Source organism: Taeniopygia guttata, chromosome 2 (genome assembly GCF_048771995.1).
Source record: "Taeniopygia guttata chromosome 2, bTaeGut7.mat, whole genome shotgun sequence".
Classification (NCBI taxonomy): domain Eukaryota; kingdom Metazoa; phylum Chordata; class Aves; order Passeriformes; family Estrildidae; genus Taeniopygia; species Taeniopygia guttata.
The window spans coordinates 2,181,641-2,196,775 of NC_133026.1; the positions used below are offsets into that span (position 1 = coordinate 2,181,641).

Genomic DNA, 15,135 nt, shown 5'->3' on the forward strand with positions numbered 1-15,135 from the left:
GGAGTTGGGAACTTGGGAAGTTTGTGTCCAGCAGAAGGTTTCAGGGTGAACTCGGCACCAACCCACCCCAGAGGGGTCTCTCAGGAGGCAGCTGGAACCACAGGGGCAGAAATTGAGGGGGAGCAGATAAAGGCACTTGGAATGCATCAAGTCCTCTCCTCAGCCATCAGGGGAAGCTTTGACTCCTTTGACACCACAGAACTCAGGTGGCCACAGAATACAAGCCCTAAGGGGCCACATTATTCCATGGAACTGCAGCAGAGAGGATCTACACGGAGCTTCTGGCATCAGAAGTCCTCCCACCTCTGGTGGTCCCCACAGTGGGGATATCCTGATTCAACATCTCCAAAATCCCCTTCCAACCCAACTCTCTCTTAAAAGGCGTCAAGGCACAGGGATGAAACAGCAGATAGGGAAGGCAAATCCAGTCTTCAGCTCTCCTGAGCCAAGATTTCCATGTCCCAGCACCCCTCATGCAGCTCTGGACCATGAATGCCTCATACTGTGGAAATACCAGTGATGTTCACTGGTCCAGCACCTCCTCGGGCTGCCCAGCCACTCCCACCACAGCTCATGCTCAGCAGTTTCTTCTGACTCAGATTTTCCACTTAAAAAAAAACCTTAAAGAATGTTTAAATATCAACATTTATTAGAAATAACAGCACTGCCAGCATGTCCTTACATGAAGTGAATGGAATGGAGCATCCCTGGGCCAGGAATACCCACAAGAGAGCTGGGGAGAACTTTTTACACAGGTGGATAGTGATAGGATGAGTGGGAATGCTTTAAAGTGAAAGAAAACAGGTTTGGGTGAGGTATTAAGAGGAAATCCTTCCCTGTGAGGGAACAGGTTTCCCAGAGAAGCTGTGGCTGCCCCTGGATCCCTGGAAGTGTCCAAGGCCAGGCTGGACAGGGCTTGGAGCACCCTGGGATTTGGAAAGCGTCCCTGCCCATGGCAGGAGGTGGAACTAGAAAATCTTTTCTCACCCAAATCATTCCGTGATTCTCCAAGGGGCAACTACACCAAGTCTGCCAGCACAATGAACTGATCTGACTGAAAACTGAAGAAAGCAGCAAAAACTGACAAAACTTGATCTGCTCAGAAAGATTCAGACTGAGCTGCATGACAGAGGCTTCTCCGTGCTGTCTTCCAGACTTTCCACTTAACTTGCTCCCCCTTCCCAATCCCACAGCCTAATTCAATTACCTGCCACCAAATAAGCCTTAAGGCCATTCTCATTACCCCGATAAAGCACAAAGCCTTTAATTATTAAACACTCTGGGCCTTTTTGTGTTGGGGTTGTGGGGCTGGACTCCCTTTTATTGTTGTCAGCAGCTTCCAGAATTCAAGTTAATCATTGACCAGGCCTTTCAGCAGGAGACCAGAGTCCTGTGGATTCCTGGTCTCTGGTTCTGCATCACCAGTCAGGCTAAAGGAAGTCACCAGCCTCCTGCTTTGCCAGGTATCCACTCAATATCCTCCTAACAACCCATCTTCCCCCTCCCAGGTGTCATTTACAGCACTGGGGAAAACTTAAACACAATATTTGGCCACGGAGGCTGCAGCAGTGCTCATCATTAATCTGAGTTCAGAGAGGAACAGCCTCAGGTGAGGGAAACTGAGGCACAAGACAGTGGTTCCAAAATGTCAAGCAATGTGGTCAGTCCACTACTTAAGCAAAAACATAAAAAAGAAAATACTAATTCTTGTCTGAGTTAATGCTGCTCCATCCTCTGCAGGCAGGAGGAGCTTCCAGGCACCTCCCAGCCCAATCTGGGGCGAATCCCACTCCCCAGGGATGAAGATGCAGGTCTGGCACAGTTCTTTTCCCAAATATTCCCGGCTTTGTCGCCACGCTCACCCAATCCAGTGCCACTTCCAAGCACCTCCAAAGCAAACGCCGCTGCTGGGCACGGGGTTCCCTTTCCGAAGGAATGGAGGTTAAACACTGCTTTGAGTTGACCCAGAGAGGCCAACTTTGGGAGTCGAGCCAGGCAGGGCTCACAGCAGTGACAGCTCACCCAGCTCCAAAAACACAAGGGAGGAAGAGAGAAAAATAAAAAACAAAAACAAAAAAAAATCCAAAGCAGGCAAACCCTCCCAGTTTTCCAAGGAAAACCCCAAAGCCAGCGGGCGAACGCGCGGCGCGGGGCGGGATGGCCCAGCCGTCCTTCCCGGGCGCTCCAGCTGTGTTTGCCTGCCTGCTGCATTCCTGCCTGGCCAGCCAGGGCCAGGTTTTGTTTTTTTGGGTCCTGCTGGGAAGCAGCTGCTCCGTCTCACACGCGCCAGAGCCCGGCGGTGCCCACGAAGCCACCACCACCCTCCAGGGACAGCCAGGCACACGCAGAGCTGCCATCGCCCAGCGTGGCACGCAGGCTGCCAAAACAGGGGCAGAGAGGTGGGAGTGTTTTATTTGTGACACTTTTATTGGAGTGTTACAGCGTGCTCAGGCCGTTTTCCCCCATTCTCCAGGACCCCTGTGACTCTGATCAGATAAGCCTGGTCTCCTCCTTCATGCCCCAACGGTGTTGGTGAAGAGCCAGAGAAGCCCTCCCTGTCCAGAGCATAGAAAAGGTGATGTCCCTTCCTGTTCTCCCTCTTTCCTCCGCTCTTCCCTCGCACCATGCAATAAAGAGCTGGACAAATACATCAGGGTGAGAGCCTCTTTTGGAAATCTTTGCCCATCTCCTGATGCTCCTCCCCTCAAGGCCTCGTATCTCTGGGCTAGCCTGATAATTGAGGGGTTGAGAGAGAGGAAAAACGTCACTGGAGGTGACATCCCAGCTGGCGCTGGAACCCGCGGTGACTTCGCGCCCCGCTCAGGAACCCACACAGCCCCTCCAATTCCAACATCCCGCTCTCCTCTAACCCTCTCTTAACAAAAATCACACCCTGAACGATGAGGTTTCTATCCTCCAGCAGAGCAGGGCACCTTTCCTGCACCTGCCAAAGGGAATAAAAATACACGGCGCTTCCCACACTGCAAACCGCCAGCGCGGCTCTGGGAGCGGTGTGTTGGTAAATTAGGGCAAGCTATGCTTCCCCTCCCTCCCTCTCCCCCCCGTGAGCATTTGAGGGTTCCTGTTGCCTGCGTGCAGGGGACAGATCAGTTACATTTATGCAGAACATTGCAATCTGTCAATATAAACACTATGTAAGCATGAGCCACTTGTAACATTACTACTGTCTTGACAAGTGTTTGCAGAGGGGGCAGAGCTGCTGGGATCCTTCTGCTGCTCCCAGAGGGAGAGCAGAGCAAATCCCAACCAGCAGGAAAAACACTTCTTCCAGTGAAAATTAAATTTTTTTTTTTTTTTTAAGTGGTGCATCAAAACTGAATCAAACCCCGCAGAAACAGAGGGGGTTGATTTATGGCCTGGGTCACCTCAGACCCACGGATCAGGCAGCTCAGGAAAGCAGAAGCTCCTACGGGCTGGTTTCCCTTCCCACCAGCACAGGGAACTGCAGGATTGAAGTTCCTCAGCCACCCTGCCACCCCAGCATGGCTAATCTTGTCACCTGCCCCTTCCAAAGCCCAGAAGTGCAAGTCCCAACACAATTCCCAGATGCTGCTCTGGCATTTCCACCACCCCCGGCCACATTTGAGAGGGGAAAGGGAGGGAGGGGAGGTACCCAGGGCCAGAGGGTGTCAGGCAGCGGGAAAGCAGAGCGAGGAGGAGAAGTGAAATGCAATGCTTTCTCAGGGATGCCGGCAGCCTGGGGCTGCTCCAAACTCCCCCCAGCAGCCAGTTGGAATATGGTGCAAATTAGTGCTCAGACAGCCCAGCTGCAGAGACATAAAAGCAGCCTCACTTCTGGGGCAGCCTAGTGCATCCCTGCAGGCTGACACGGATCCCGAGGCAATGCCTCCCCCTCTGGTGTAGGCTCAGCCTCTCTCACAGTCATCCAGCCCAAAATTCAGCCATCACCATCATCATCATCCTCCTGAAGGGCAGCTCTAAACCCACACAAAGCCAGCAGGGCTATGATCAGTTTTCCAGGCGTGCTTTTTTTCTCTCTGTCAAAAAGTTTCTTATCGGCCAAGGTTTTGGAGCTGTGGCATCACCACATCCCTGATCCCTGCAGCTGTTTCCCAGGAGTTAGGGCTGAGCCAAACCCTCAAAACCCCTCCTGAGCAGGTGCCTGCAGGGTCTCAGCTCCGCTCAGCATCACTGCAGGTGCTGCTCCTGGGCACTAACCCTGGCACCCGCTCCAGGGAGGAGGGCAGCAACACCCAGGCTGCCAGAATTCCCCTCAGGAAAGGGAAAATCTGTCTCTCCCTCCACAGACAGACACACACACATCTCTCCCTCCACCTTCAGCACATCTCCCAGTCAGACAGTGTGGGCACGGAGCAAAACAGCAGCAAGAGCTGCACCTGCACCACGGCTTCAACTCACACACACGCTGCAAACTCCTCTTCCAGAGGGTATTTATCCTGCTCAGCCGCTTGTGCATCCCTCCAAGAACACCAGAGCCAGTCCTCCAGGGAAGCAGCAGCCTCCAGCCGTGCTCTCCCCAGCCCAGCATCCCTTCCTGCCGCCCCCGGGGCAGGCACAGACATAACTCCGTGCTGACACAATCTCGTTATCGTGTAACCATGCCCCATTTCTGTCCCTGGGCACTAATTCCCCACCAGGCCACACATTTGGAGATGTGGAATTCTTTCCCTGAAATAAGACATTGGGGCTGGGGTGGGGAAGGGATCATCCACAGCTGTCCCTATCCCCCTCCAGGCTGAGGAAGGGAGCAGCCAAGCTGCAGCCACAGCGTGACATCTGCTTCACCCTGTGCCCCACCACCTCCTCCACAGGGATGCCAGCACCCAGAGGGGCCAGCAGGCCACCAAAAGGTGGCTTTGGACTCAAAAGGAGCATCCCTCTCCCTGCCTGGAGGGTGTGTTTTAGCTCAGGGGATGCAGCCAAGTTGTTAGCAAGGATTTATCAGCATGGACAGATGTGCTGCCTCACCTGGAGCAGCTCCTTCACGCACGTGGCAGAAGAAAAAAGATCAATACCAGCCTAGCCAGGGCACTTGCAGGGAGAACTGGGAAGTGCTGCAGGAACATCCAGCTTTTACCAGGTGGGATTTCTTTCCTTATCAACAGACAGAAGGCCACAGCGAGGAGTGCTCAGCTCTTCCACACATACTTGTTGGATCTCACTGTGGATTATCAGGAGCTGGGATCTCAGCACTGACTATTCCCAGTGTCCCCAGTAGCTCTTCAAGTGCAGCCTCTGCTCTTGGAAGAACAAAGAGGGGATCAGCTGCTCCTTTGCTGGGGCTTTAACCAGAGACAAGGAGGCTTTGCATAAGCAAACTGCATGCCACAGCAGCCCTGGAGTGCACATCTGGCTGGGTGCACATCTGGCAGCATCCCCTCTCCCCTCCTCACTGCCAGGGAGGGAATCTCAAATCAGAAACAGCAGCTGTACCAAGACAGAGAAAAACCCAAAGCGGTCAGGACAGACAGCAGACACTGCCCTTGACGCCCTTCTGAAGTTAAAACCTCTACAAGCCAAGAGAGAAATCCCAGAAGGAACTGGAGTGAGTTACCTGCTGCTCTGGAGCAGATAGCAGCACGGCAGGGATTAATAGGAGAGTTACAGCCAAGCTCCTTCCAAAGCCTGTCAGTCCCCAAGGCACAATTCAGCTGCGCAGTGCCGGTGGTCCTCGGCAGACACATGAGCCAGCGGGCTGGGAACAGCCCTCTGCACACTGCCGAGGGAGAAAAGGGCTTTTCCTAAAAACCTGCACACACAGGACAGGCTGTTTCCTTAGAAAACCAGCCCCAGCAGCAGGAAGTGAAACGGTTCTGGAGCTGGAAACAGAAGATGTAAGTAGCACTGTTTGGAAAACTTTGCCAGACCACAAGCAATGGACAAGCCTCAACACCAGGATTTGTTTTACTGGAAAGAAGGGGGGAAAACCTCAAGTCTGCTAAAACATTCTCCAGGGCTGGTCCGGTGGCTCCTACCAGTGGTCACAACACAACATCCCCCAAAAAAAAGGAAAAGAAGAAAAAAAAAAAAAAGAAGCAAGAATCATCACTGCTGCGTAAACTTACACCAAAACCTCTTTACACAGGTGCTCGCGTCAAACTTCTCTCTCAAACCGACAACATTTTTGGGACAAACGGTTTAAAATGAAGGATAAGAGGCAGAGACACCCCAAAAAAAGCACAGAGGGAAAACCGCGCAGGGAGCTGAGGCTCTGCGAAGAGGAAGAAGAGGCGAGGGTGGAAGAAGAGCGGAGGTTGATTTGCCTCGTCCAGCTCAGCGCACATCCAGAGCCGGGACAAGGGGGGACAAGGGGGGACAAGGGGGGACAAGGGGGGACAAGGGGGGACAAGGGGGGACAAGGGGGGACAAGGGGGGACAAGGGGGGACAAGGGGGGACAAGGGGGGACAGAGCCGCGGGATGGGGACGGGGTCGGGCGGGGATCGGGATCCACCTGCCGCGCCGGTAGCGCCCCCTGCCGGCCGCGCCCCGCCCCGCGCACAGGTGAGCGCCGGGGATGCGCTTCTGGATCCCCCCAAAAAACACCCGCCTGGTGGAACCCGCGCGTTAATTGCGGGGAAAAAGGAGTTTTCTCCGCGTTGTCATGTTCTGGGAGGGGGGTACAGCCCGCGGTTGGTGCGCTGCCGCTCCGCTCCGTGCGCGTCGCCCCGCGGGGAACGGCGGAACGAAGCGCTCGCTCGCCCCCGGCTCCCGATACACACCCGGCAGCTCCCGGTGCGCTGCGACCCGCGGCTCACCGAGATCCCGGTCCCGACTGGTAAATCCGAAGGGATTCCGGGCACCCGGCTCCGAGCGCTGGGACCGGGACAGCGCTGCCCCTGTCCGGCTGTCAGCGCCCGCGGGAGGGGATGCCCGCACTCCCCGAGGGACGGAGGGTGCGCTCAGTCTCAAAGCAGCATCCCCCACCTCGGGCTCAAAATCCCTTCAGCACCAAAAAAATAAAACTCAGGCAAAAGTTGGGGCGCAGGAGCGGGGGGCACCTACCCGAAGTAGGCAGCGGAGGGCCGCGGGGCGCAGGCGAGCAGCCCTAGGAGCGCGCAGGAGGAGAGCCATCCCAGCAGGACGTGTCCATCCAGCATCTTGCAGCGGCGCCGGCGCTGCTCATCTCGTTCCCCCGCCGCGCCCGCTGCGGCCCCGCCGCCCGCCCCGCTTCTTATAGCGCGGCCGGCGGAGAGAGCCCGAGCGGCGGCGGGGCGGGCCGGGGAGGGGCCGCCGGGGGGGGAGGGACACGGCGGAGAGGCGGGGAGGGACACGGGGACACGCCCCGGGAGGAGGGACGGAGCGGCGGGGCGGGGAGAGCGGGAGCGGAGCGGGGAGATGGGGATGCGCGGTGGGATTCGCTGGGGGGTTCGCGGTGGGATTCACTGTAAGCGATTTGACAATTAATATGAACGTTTTGCTTCCATCTCAGTTTCCTCGGGAAAACCAGGCATCACCAGTTATCGGTGTTTTCCTGTGGCAAGCACATTTCTCTTCCTCTCAAGATTTTTCATAGAGGTGCGCACAGAGTAATGAAAGAGAAAACAATTTCTGTTTCTGCTCCTTGTTTTTCCCATGTGGAATGTGTTTGGGGAATTGTTTCCCTGGGGTGATTGCTTGGTTGGATTCCGGTGAGGATTGTTTGAGCCTGATGGGCAATCCAATCCAATCCAATCCAATCCAATCCAATCCAATCCAATCCAATCCAATCCAATCCAATCCAATCCAATCCAACCCAACCCAACCCAATCCAATCCAACCCAATCCAATCCAATCCAATCCAATCCAATCCAATCCAATCCAATCCAATCCAACCCACCTGGGGCTGGACTCTCAGGGAGGGTCACGAGTTGTGTTAGAGTCAGAGAAAGTAGTATGTAGTTTTAGTATCCTCCTTTTATATAGCATATTAATGTATTTTAGCATAATTACAAAAAAGAAATAATTCATCCTTCTGAATCGTCATTGCTTCCCATTAAATTCACCTACATTTACAATATTTTCCCACCTGTGAGGCATCATTTAATGGACATGCAGGGAGTACATGTGACCGGTCCATTAATATGTAATTTTACAATGCATTCAGGTCTTGGAAAAAATATTCAGCATTTACTGGATGAGTTTTGGAAGAATCCTCCGGTTCTAGCTCCTAGCTCAAGGTCATTTCCACACCTTCTCAACAAACCAGCTGGAATGAGTCCTTTTGCTCCTCAGGGGTTTCCATTTCTCCCTCCACATCCGCCTCAAGGAACAAACAGAACAATGGCACCCGTGCCTGTTTCTGAATTGGTTTTTTATTGTGTGATTGCAGGGTGGTGGGACATGGATGGGTGGGAAGAGGTGAGGGAGATGGGCAGGTGGGAGTGGGGTGAGTGTGCCAGGGGTGGGTGTGCGAGGGATTGGCACATGGGCAAGGGATGGGCAGCAGCACGAGGGCCAAGTGTGCAAGGCATGGGTGTTCCAGGGCTGGGCATCTGGGCAAGGATGGGCTGGGCAAGGGCTCAGTGGTCTGTCGGAATCTGAGGTATTGATGGTTCCGAGATTGTAGAAAGTCTCTGTCTGTCAGCCCCGCTGCCAAAGCAGAAGCCATAATTCGTCTGTGCTGGTTTCAAGGTTGTTTCTTCTGTTTAACATGTTCTGCTGCCCTGCCGCAGCTCTGTCCTGCAGGGCAGCGTGTGGGGCTCTGCCCTCAGTGGGATGGTACAAACATTAAATACCACAAACTACCTGTGCTGGATTTACAATAACGTGCCAATATCTGTCACCTACGTTGGACAGTGTGTCCCCAGCCTAAACCAACAGAAAAATGCCAACACCACAGTGAAACATGGAGGGCATGAAGAAGGAGAAAAAGGACAAGGCACACCCAATTTCCTCCATCCTGTCCCCTCTGAACCCCTCATCTAGAATCCTAAAATTTTACTTTTGCACCCGTGTCACACTTAATTATTACTGATATCAAACACTCAGAGCTTGTAATTCATCCTGTAAGATTGAAAACTCTTTTCCATGGGCAGAGATCACAGCCAATGTCTCTGGGGGCTCTGTCCAGGGGGGTTCCTGACCCCTGCCAGGGTCCCAGGGCAGCCAGAGGGATGCTCTGGATTCCCACAGTGGTCGTGCAAGGATCAGGGCAGTTGTGCAAGGGCTAGGCATGGCACATCTGGGCAGCTGTGCAAGAATCGAGCAGTGCTGAAAGGGCTGGATGTGCCAGGGGTGGGCAGCTGGGCAAGGGGGAGGTTTGCCACATCTGGGCAGACGTGCAGAGGTTGGATGTGGGAAGGCACAGGCGTCGCACACTCGTGTGCACACCCACACCGCTGTGAGCAGTGCAGGGACACCGAGCAGCCCGGGGGGGAAACAGTTAATGCCCTACATGTCACCCTTGTGGCCGGCAGCGTTTTTCCAGGTCTGCCGATGTCACTGGCACCGTCATCCGGGAGGTAATTCCAGCACCCGAGAGCAGGAAGGTTCCCCTCCTGAGCATGTGTGTGTCACACTGCTGAGCCACCCCGTGTCCCCGTGGGGCAGGAGGACACTTGGCACTGGGCTCTCATCCCAAAACCACTGGGTTTTAGGAGCTGTGCCCAGCAGGTGACATTTGGGGGCATGAGGAACAGCAAGACCCTCGGGTGCTCAGAATGGGGTCACTGGTGTTTCTGACCCCCAGAATCTGTGGACAGACCAGTTCAGGATCCACACAGGGGGAGAGATCATGGGGATGAACCTTTTGTCCTGGAATAGCTCCTGCAGTGACACTGGGAGCTCAGTGAATTTATTCTCACCCCTGACTGTACCCTTGAGCATTTCCAGTCTTCCCAGCACTGTGCGGATTCTGCTTATTTTTGGGGTGAGAAGGAGAAAGATTTTTTTTTTATTTATTTTCTAATGTTTAAAGCATCTCAACCCAGTTCCTGACCACATTTTTGCCAAAACAAAAGCAGCCTTGTGGAAAAGCACCATCCAAAACTTCCCACATCCACCTGCACATGGGATGTGGGGCTCCCACTGTGGCTCTGCATCTGCACCCCTTGGGGTGGGGGCTGAAACTTGCTTGGAGTGGGTGTCACATCCATCCCAGCTTCCTCAAACCCATGTGATTCACCATTATCTGGGAATATCTCCGTTTCCTTCTCCCATGAAGTGGCACCGAGTCAGGCCCCTGTGGGTGCTGGGGTTCAGAAGCCCCGTGGGCCACCACAGCAATATTTCATTAAAGCCCCATCTAGAGGCCTTTCCTGGAGGAGAATCTGGGCGATAGGACCAGTGCCAGGGTCCTGCTGAGTGTCCTTATCCTGCCACCCGAGCTCTCCCAGCTTGGGAAAAGGCAAGGCAGGCTTGTAGGTGGAGGCCAGGACAAGCAATGTTATCACTGGGAGGCTTTTCCTGAGCGTTTCTCTGGTGGAAAAAGCAGCTTAAGAGTCATTTTCCATGCACATCCCCAAGAAGCTGGTGATCCCAGCACGTGGAAGGAAACTCCAGTTCCCCCAGGCAGCCCCGAGGCAGAGCTGGGGTGTGGGAATCCAGGGCTTCCCTCTGGCTGCCCTGGCAGGTCTGGGACCCTGGCAGGGGTCAGGAACCCCCCTGGACAGAGCCCCCAGAGACACTGGCTGTGATCTCTGTCCATGGAGAGGAGTTTTCAATCTTACAGGATGAATTACAAGCTTTGAGTGTTTGATAAGAGTAATAATTAAGTGTGGCACAGGTGCAAAAGTAAAATTTTAGGATTCTAGATTAGGGGTCCAAAGGGGACAAGATGGAGGAAATTGGGTGTGCCTTGTCCTTTTCCTCCTTCTTCATGCCCTCCATGTTTCACTGTGGTGTTGGCATTTTTCTGTTGGTTCAGGCTGGGGACACACTGTCCAACGTAGGTGACAGATATTGGCACGTTATTGTAAATCCAGCACAGGTAGTTTGTGGTATTTAATGTTTGTAACATCCCACTGAGGGCAGAGCCCCACACGCTGCCCTGCAGGACAGAGCTGCGGCAGGGCAGCAGAACATGTTAGAGATAAACAGAATAAACAACCTTGAAACCAGCACAGACCAATTATGGCTTCTGCTTTGGCAGCGGGGCTGACAGACAGAGACTTTTACAATCTGGGAATCACCAATACCCACAGATTCCGACACTGTGGGTCATGGAAAGGCAGTGAGACCCTCGCTGTTACTCATTTTCTCTGCCCACAGCGAGGTGCCACATCTGGGGTGATGCCCTGGGCGTGTGTGTGACTCTTTCCAAAGCCAGGCAGCACCAAAAATAGTCCCCACTTCTGCTTCCAGCCAGGGAAAAAGGGAAGCCCAGGCAGGCACTGACTCCTGCAGGGTTTGCTGCTTCTCATGCCGGGGGACTCTGCATGCAGCATCTTCCTGGGGCGGCTCGGTGGCTTTCGGGTTCTTCAGGAATCGCTCGGGTGACACAAATCTCGGTGTTTCCACTCGGAGCAGTGGCCTTGGGCGGTGTCCCCGCAGCCACCGACAGCAGAGGGCAGTGCCACATCGGCGCAGTGCCACGGGCTCTGGAAATGGGAATTTTGCTGTCCGGGATGGAAGGGACACAGCAGAGCCAGGGGGAAGCAGCCAAGCACCCCAAGGAGTTTGGTGGTGTAAGTGGCAATTCCAAAGGGTCATTGTTGTTTTCTTTGGGACCAAAAGATGCAAGGATAACGCTGGACAAGGAGCCCCAGGGTTGTTGTCACCTCTGGTCTGGCACCAGCACAAACCCTGTGTCCTCCCCCTAACCCAGACTCCACCGTTGTGTTTCCAGAACGTGCTCCTGCAGCAAAGCAGTTGTGGGAGTGAATGTGGCAGGTACATTCTTCTCTCTTTTAGGAGTTTTCATAGGGGAGCACAGAGGAAAGAAAGAGAAAACAATTTTCTATTTCTACTGTTTGTTTAGAAAATTGTTTACCTGGGGTGATTGCTTGATTAGATTCTGGTGAGGATTGTTTGAGCTGATGGCCAATCCAACCCACCTGGGGCTGGACTCTGGCGAGGGGGGTCACGAGTTGTGAGTTAGATAAAGTAATTAGAAAAAGTAGGTTTGTAGTTTTAATATCTCCTTTAAATAGTATATTAATGTATTATAATATAGTTATAATAAAGAAACCATTCAGCCTTCTGAACTGGAGTCAGACATCGTCATTTCTTCCCACTGGGTTCACCTGCATGTACAATAAATGACCTGTGAGGATCCAAGCCTGGCATCCTGCAGAGGGTCCCGACATCCCATTCCCTGTGTCCCTGTCCTGTGGGTGACACCATCCCATGGCAGCTCAGGCACCGGGACCTCAGCCAGCACTGCCGTGCCCACCCCAGCAGGCTCTTCCCAGGGGACCTGGAGGGTGACCTCAAGTGTTCCTGCTCCATGGCTCAGCTCTGGAGCAGGAGCCTGCCTGAGGCTTCCCCATCCCAGAGGAGCCCTCTCTCCATCCCTGTGTTTTCTGCAGCAATCCCAGCTCACCATTTCTCCAGGGCTTCCCTCCCTAAAGCCTCGCTCCAGGTGTTTTTCTCTGCAGTGCAATATTGTAAATGCAGGTGAAGCCTGTGGGAAGAAATGCTGATGTCTGACTCCAGTTCAGAAGGCTGAATGATTTCTTTATTATAACTATACTGTAATACATTAATATACTACTAAAAGGAGATACTAAAACTACAAACCTACCTTTTCTAACTACCAAATCTAACTAACTCACAACTCGTGACCCTCTCATGAGGGTCCAGCCCCAGGTGGGTTGGATTGACCATCAGGCTCAAACAATCCTCACCAGAATCCAACCAAGCAATCACCCCAGGTAAACAATTCTCCAAGCACATTCCACATGGGAAAAACAAGGAGCAGAAATAGAAATTGTTTTCTCTTTCTTCTCTCTGTGCTCCTCTCTGCAGAAATCCCGAAGGAGACAAGAGTGTGCCTGCCACAGTGCAACACCATCCAACATCCCTTTGGAGAACTCGGGATTTTGCCCATGGAGGTCTCCACACAAACCCAACCCCTCCAGGGCAGCGACTCCAGCTCAGCTGAACTGACTCACAGGAGGCTGAGAGGGAAGGAAAATACCCCTGAGCTCATCTGGCTCATCCCTGCTGCCAGTCCTGCATGGATTCCCCAGCAGAAATTTGGCAGCGACTCCCAGGCTGGAGTAACCCAAGCACAGCAGGAGAGGTGGAGACCTCTCCAGGCTCGGGCTGGGCCGGGTGTCCCAGGCAGTTCTGAGAGAGCTGAGAAGTTTTTGGCCGCGTTTCCTCCCACTGGATCGCCTCCGAGAGCAGCCACTCGCATTTCCCTTCCTCAGTTCCCCGAATTAGAAGTGGGCCTGGCATTTCTCTGCCCTCCGGAGGGAGGCTGAATCCAGGATTCCACCAGGACCAATCCTGCACCACCCTTTGGTGGCCCTGCACCACCTCCTTTAATTTAGAGACATTAATTATTAGAGCAACAATCTTTGTGATAGCACCTTGTGTAGCTAACAATACACAAAGCCATCAAAGAAGTTTTTTTCTGTTCAAGAGAGAGGGAGAAATGGGTTTGTAGAGAATTCTCCAGGCCTGACAGAAGGCTCACACATCCCTGTGCAAACCTTGAGACGAGAAATGCTGGCTTAGAAATGCCACGGAATAGGACAGACATTGCTGAGAGAGAAATGGAGCCAGAAACAAGGTTCTAAGGATGGCCTTGCAAATAAGACCAGATACTCTGGAGAAACAGAACTAGGAAAATTTTCAGCATGGTGTGGCCAAAACTGATAGGCCAAGAAACATTTATAATGTATTGTAATTAGGAAATAGTTGGCTTCTGGTTGTGATGGTTTGAATTATAACATCTGTATTGTCTCACCCTTCACATGAGACTGAAAATGGAATAAAAGTTTTTAAAAAGCCTCTCAGTTGCCCCAGCTTTGGGTCAGAAAAGGGCTAAATCCAACACTCCTGCATTTCCAGTCACTTTTTTCACCATCATGTGGACTTCCAGGGTGTTTCCTCCCTTCAAGTGACCACACATGGATGGGAAGCCACATTCCTGCTTTTTTTTCCATCAGGAATCACCCCAGGGACAGCTCTGAGCTGGAGCCACTGGTGCTGTTACACCTCCATCCCTTCCTTGGGTTGATGCCTCAGGTTTGAGCTTTTATATTTTCAGATTCTGTGCTGCTTTAGTGTGTGGGTCTGAGCTTCATATCAGGGGATGCTGAGCTCTCTGCACAGAGCAGGGAGACAAAACAATTCCTGCTCCAGCTGGGCACCAAGGACAAATGATCCAAACCTCAGCCCAGGAGCACAAACACCGTGGGCTGGAGAGAGAAAAACAAGCAGGATGGGACTGCCTGGGCTAAAGCTGGAATGGGACAATGAACTCCAAGGTGCCAATGGAGCAGAACTGATCCCAGGGAGAGCCCCCGGGAGCGCTCGTGCATTTTGGGGCCATTTTGGTTCATCTTGGGTGCAGCCCTGGCTGGGCTCTGGTGCCGCCCAAGGTGGATCCATGGAGGAGATCCTTTAATAAATCCCGAATTTATTCTTTAGCTCTGTCCAGTCTCTGTTCTAAGTCAGCCTTCTCAAGGCATCAGGGTCAATAATTCTATGAGGTAAAAATGCGATCAAAACACCTCTGATCCTTTCAGCTGGGATGCTGAGAGCCAGGCTGAGAGCATCCCTGCTCCCCCAGGGCTCTGGATCGTGCAAATCACTGGAATAAGGATGGCATGGCCCTGGTCCCCACTCCTGCCCCTTCCCACCTTTGTAACTGAAGAAAAGGCAATGGACCCGTTGCAGTGTTATGGAAAACAAAAAGCAAATTAATGTGGCAGGCACATTTCTCTCCCTCTCAGGATTTTTCATAGAGATGCACAGAGACAAATGAAAGATAAAACCATTTCTATTTCTGCTCTTTGTTTTTCCCATGTGGAATGTGTTTGGAGAACTGTTTCCCTGGGGTGATTGCTTGGTTGGATTCTGGTGAGGATCGTTTGAGCCTGATGGCAAATCCAACCCAATCCAATCCAATCCAATCCAACCCAATCCAATCCAATCCAACCCAATCCAGTCCAATCCAATCCAACCCACCTGGGGCTGGGCTCTCAGAGAGGGTCACGAGTTGTGTTAGAGTTAGAGAAAGTAGTATGTAGTTTTAGTAT

At 52.9% G+C, this 15,135-nt stretch overlaps 1 protein-coding gene across 1 annotated transcript in view; it reads right to left on the reverse strand.

Annotated features, from left to right (window-relative positions):
* The window catches only part of WNT9A (Wnt family member 9A), a 63,172-nt gene extending 55,955 nt beyond the window's left edge, over positions 1–7,217 (reverse strand). The window contains exon 1 of the mRNA XM_030264122.4: positions 7,007–7,217. Coding sequence (XP_030119982.1) covers positions 7,007–7,101 — 95 coding nt within the window. The 5' untranslated portion in view covers positions 7,102–7,217. The remainder of the gene's footprint in view (positions 1–7,006) is intronic.
* Between the last annotated feature and the right edge of the window lie 7,918 nt (positions 7,218–15,135).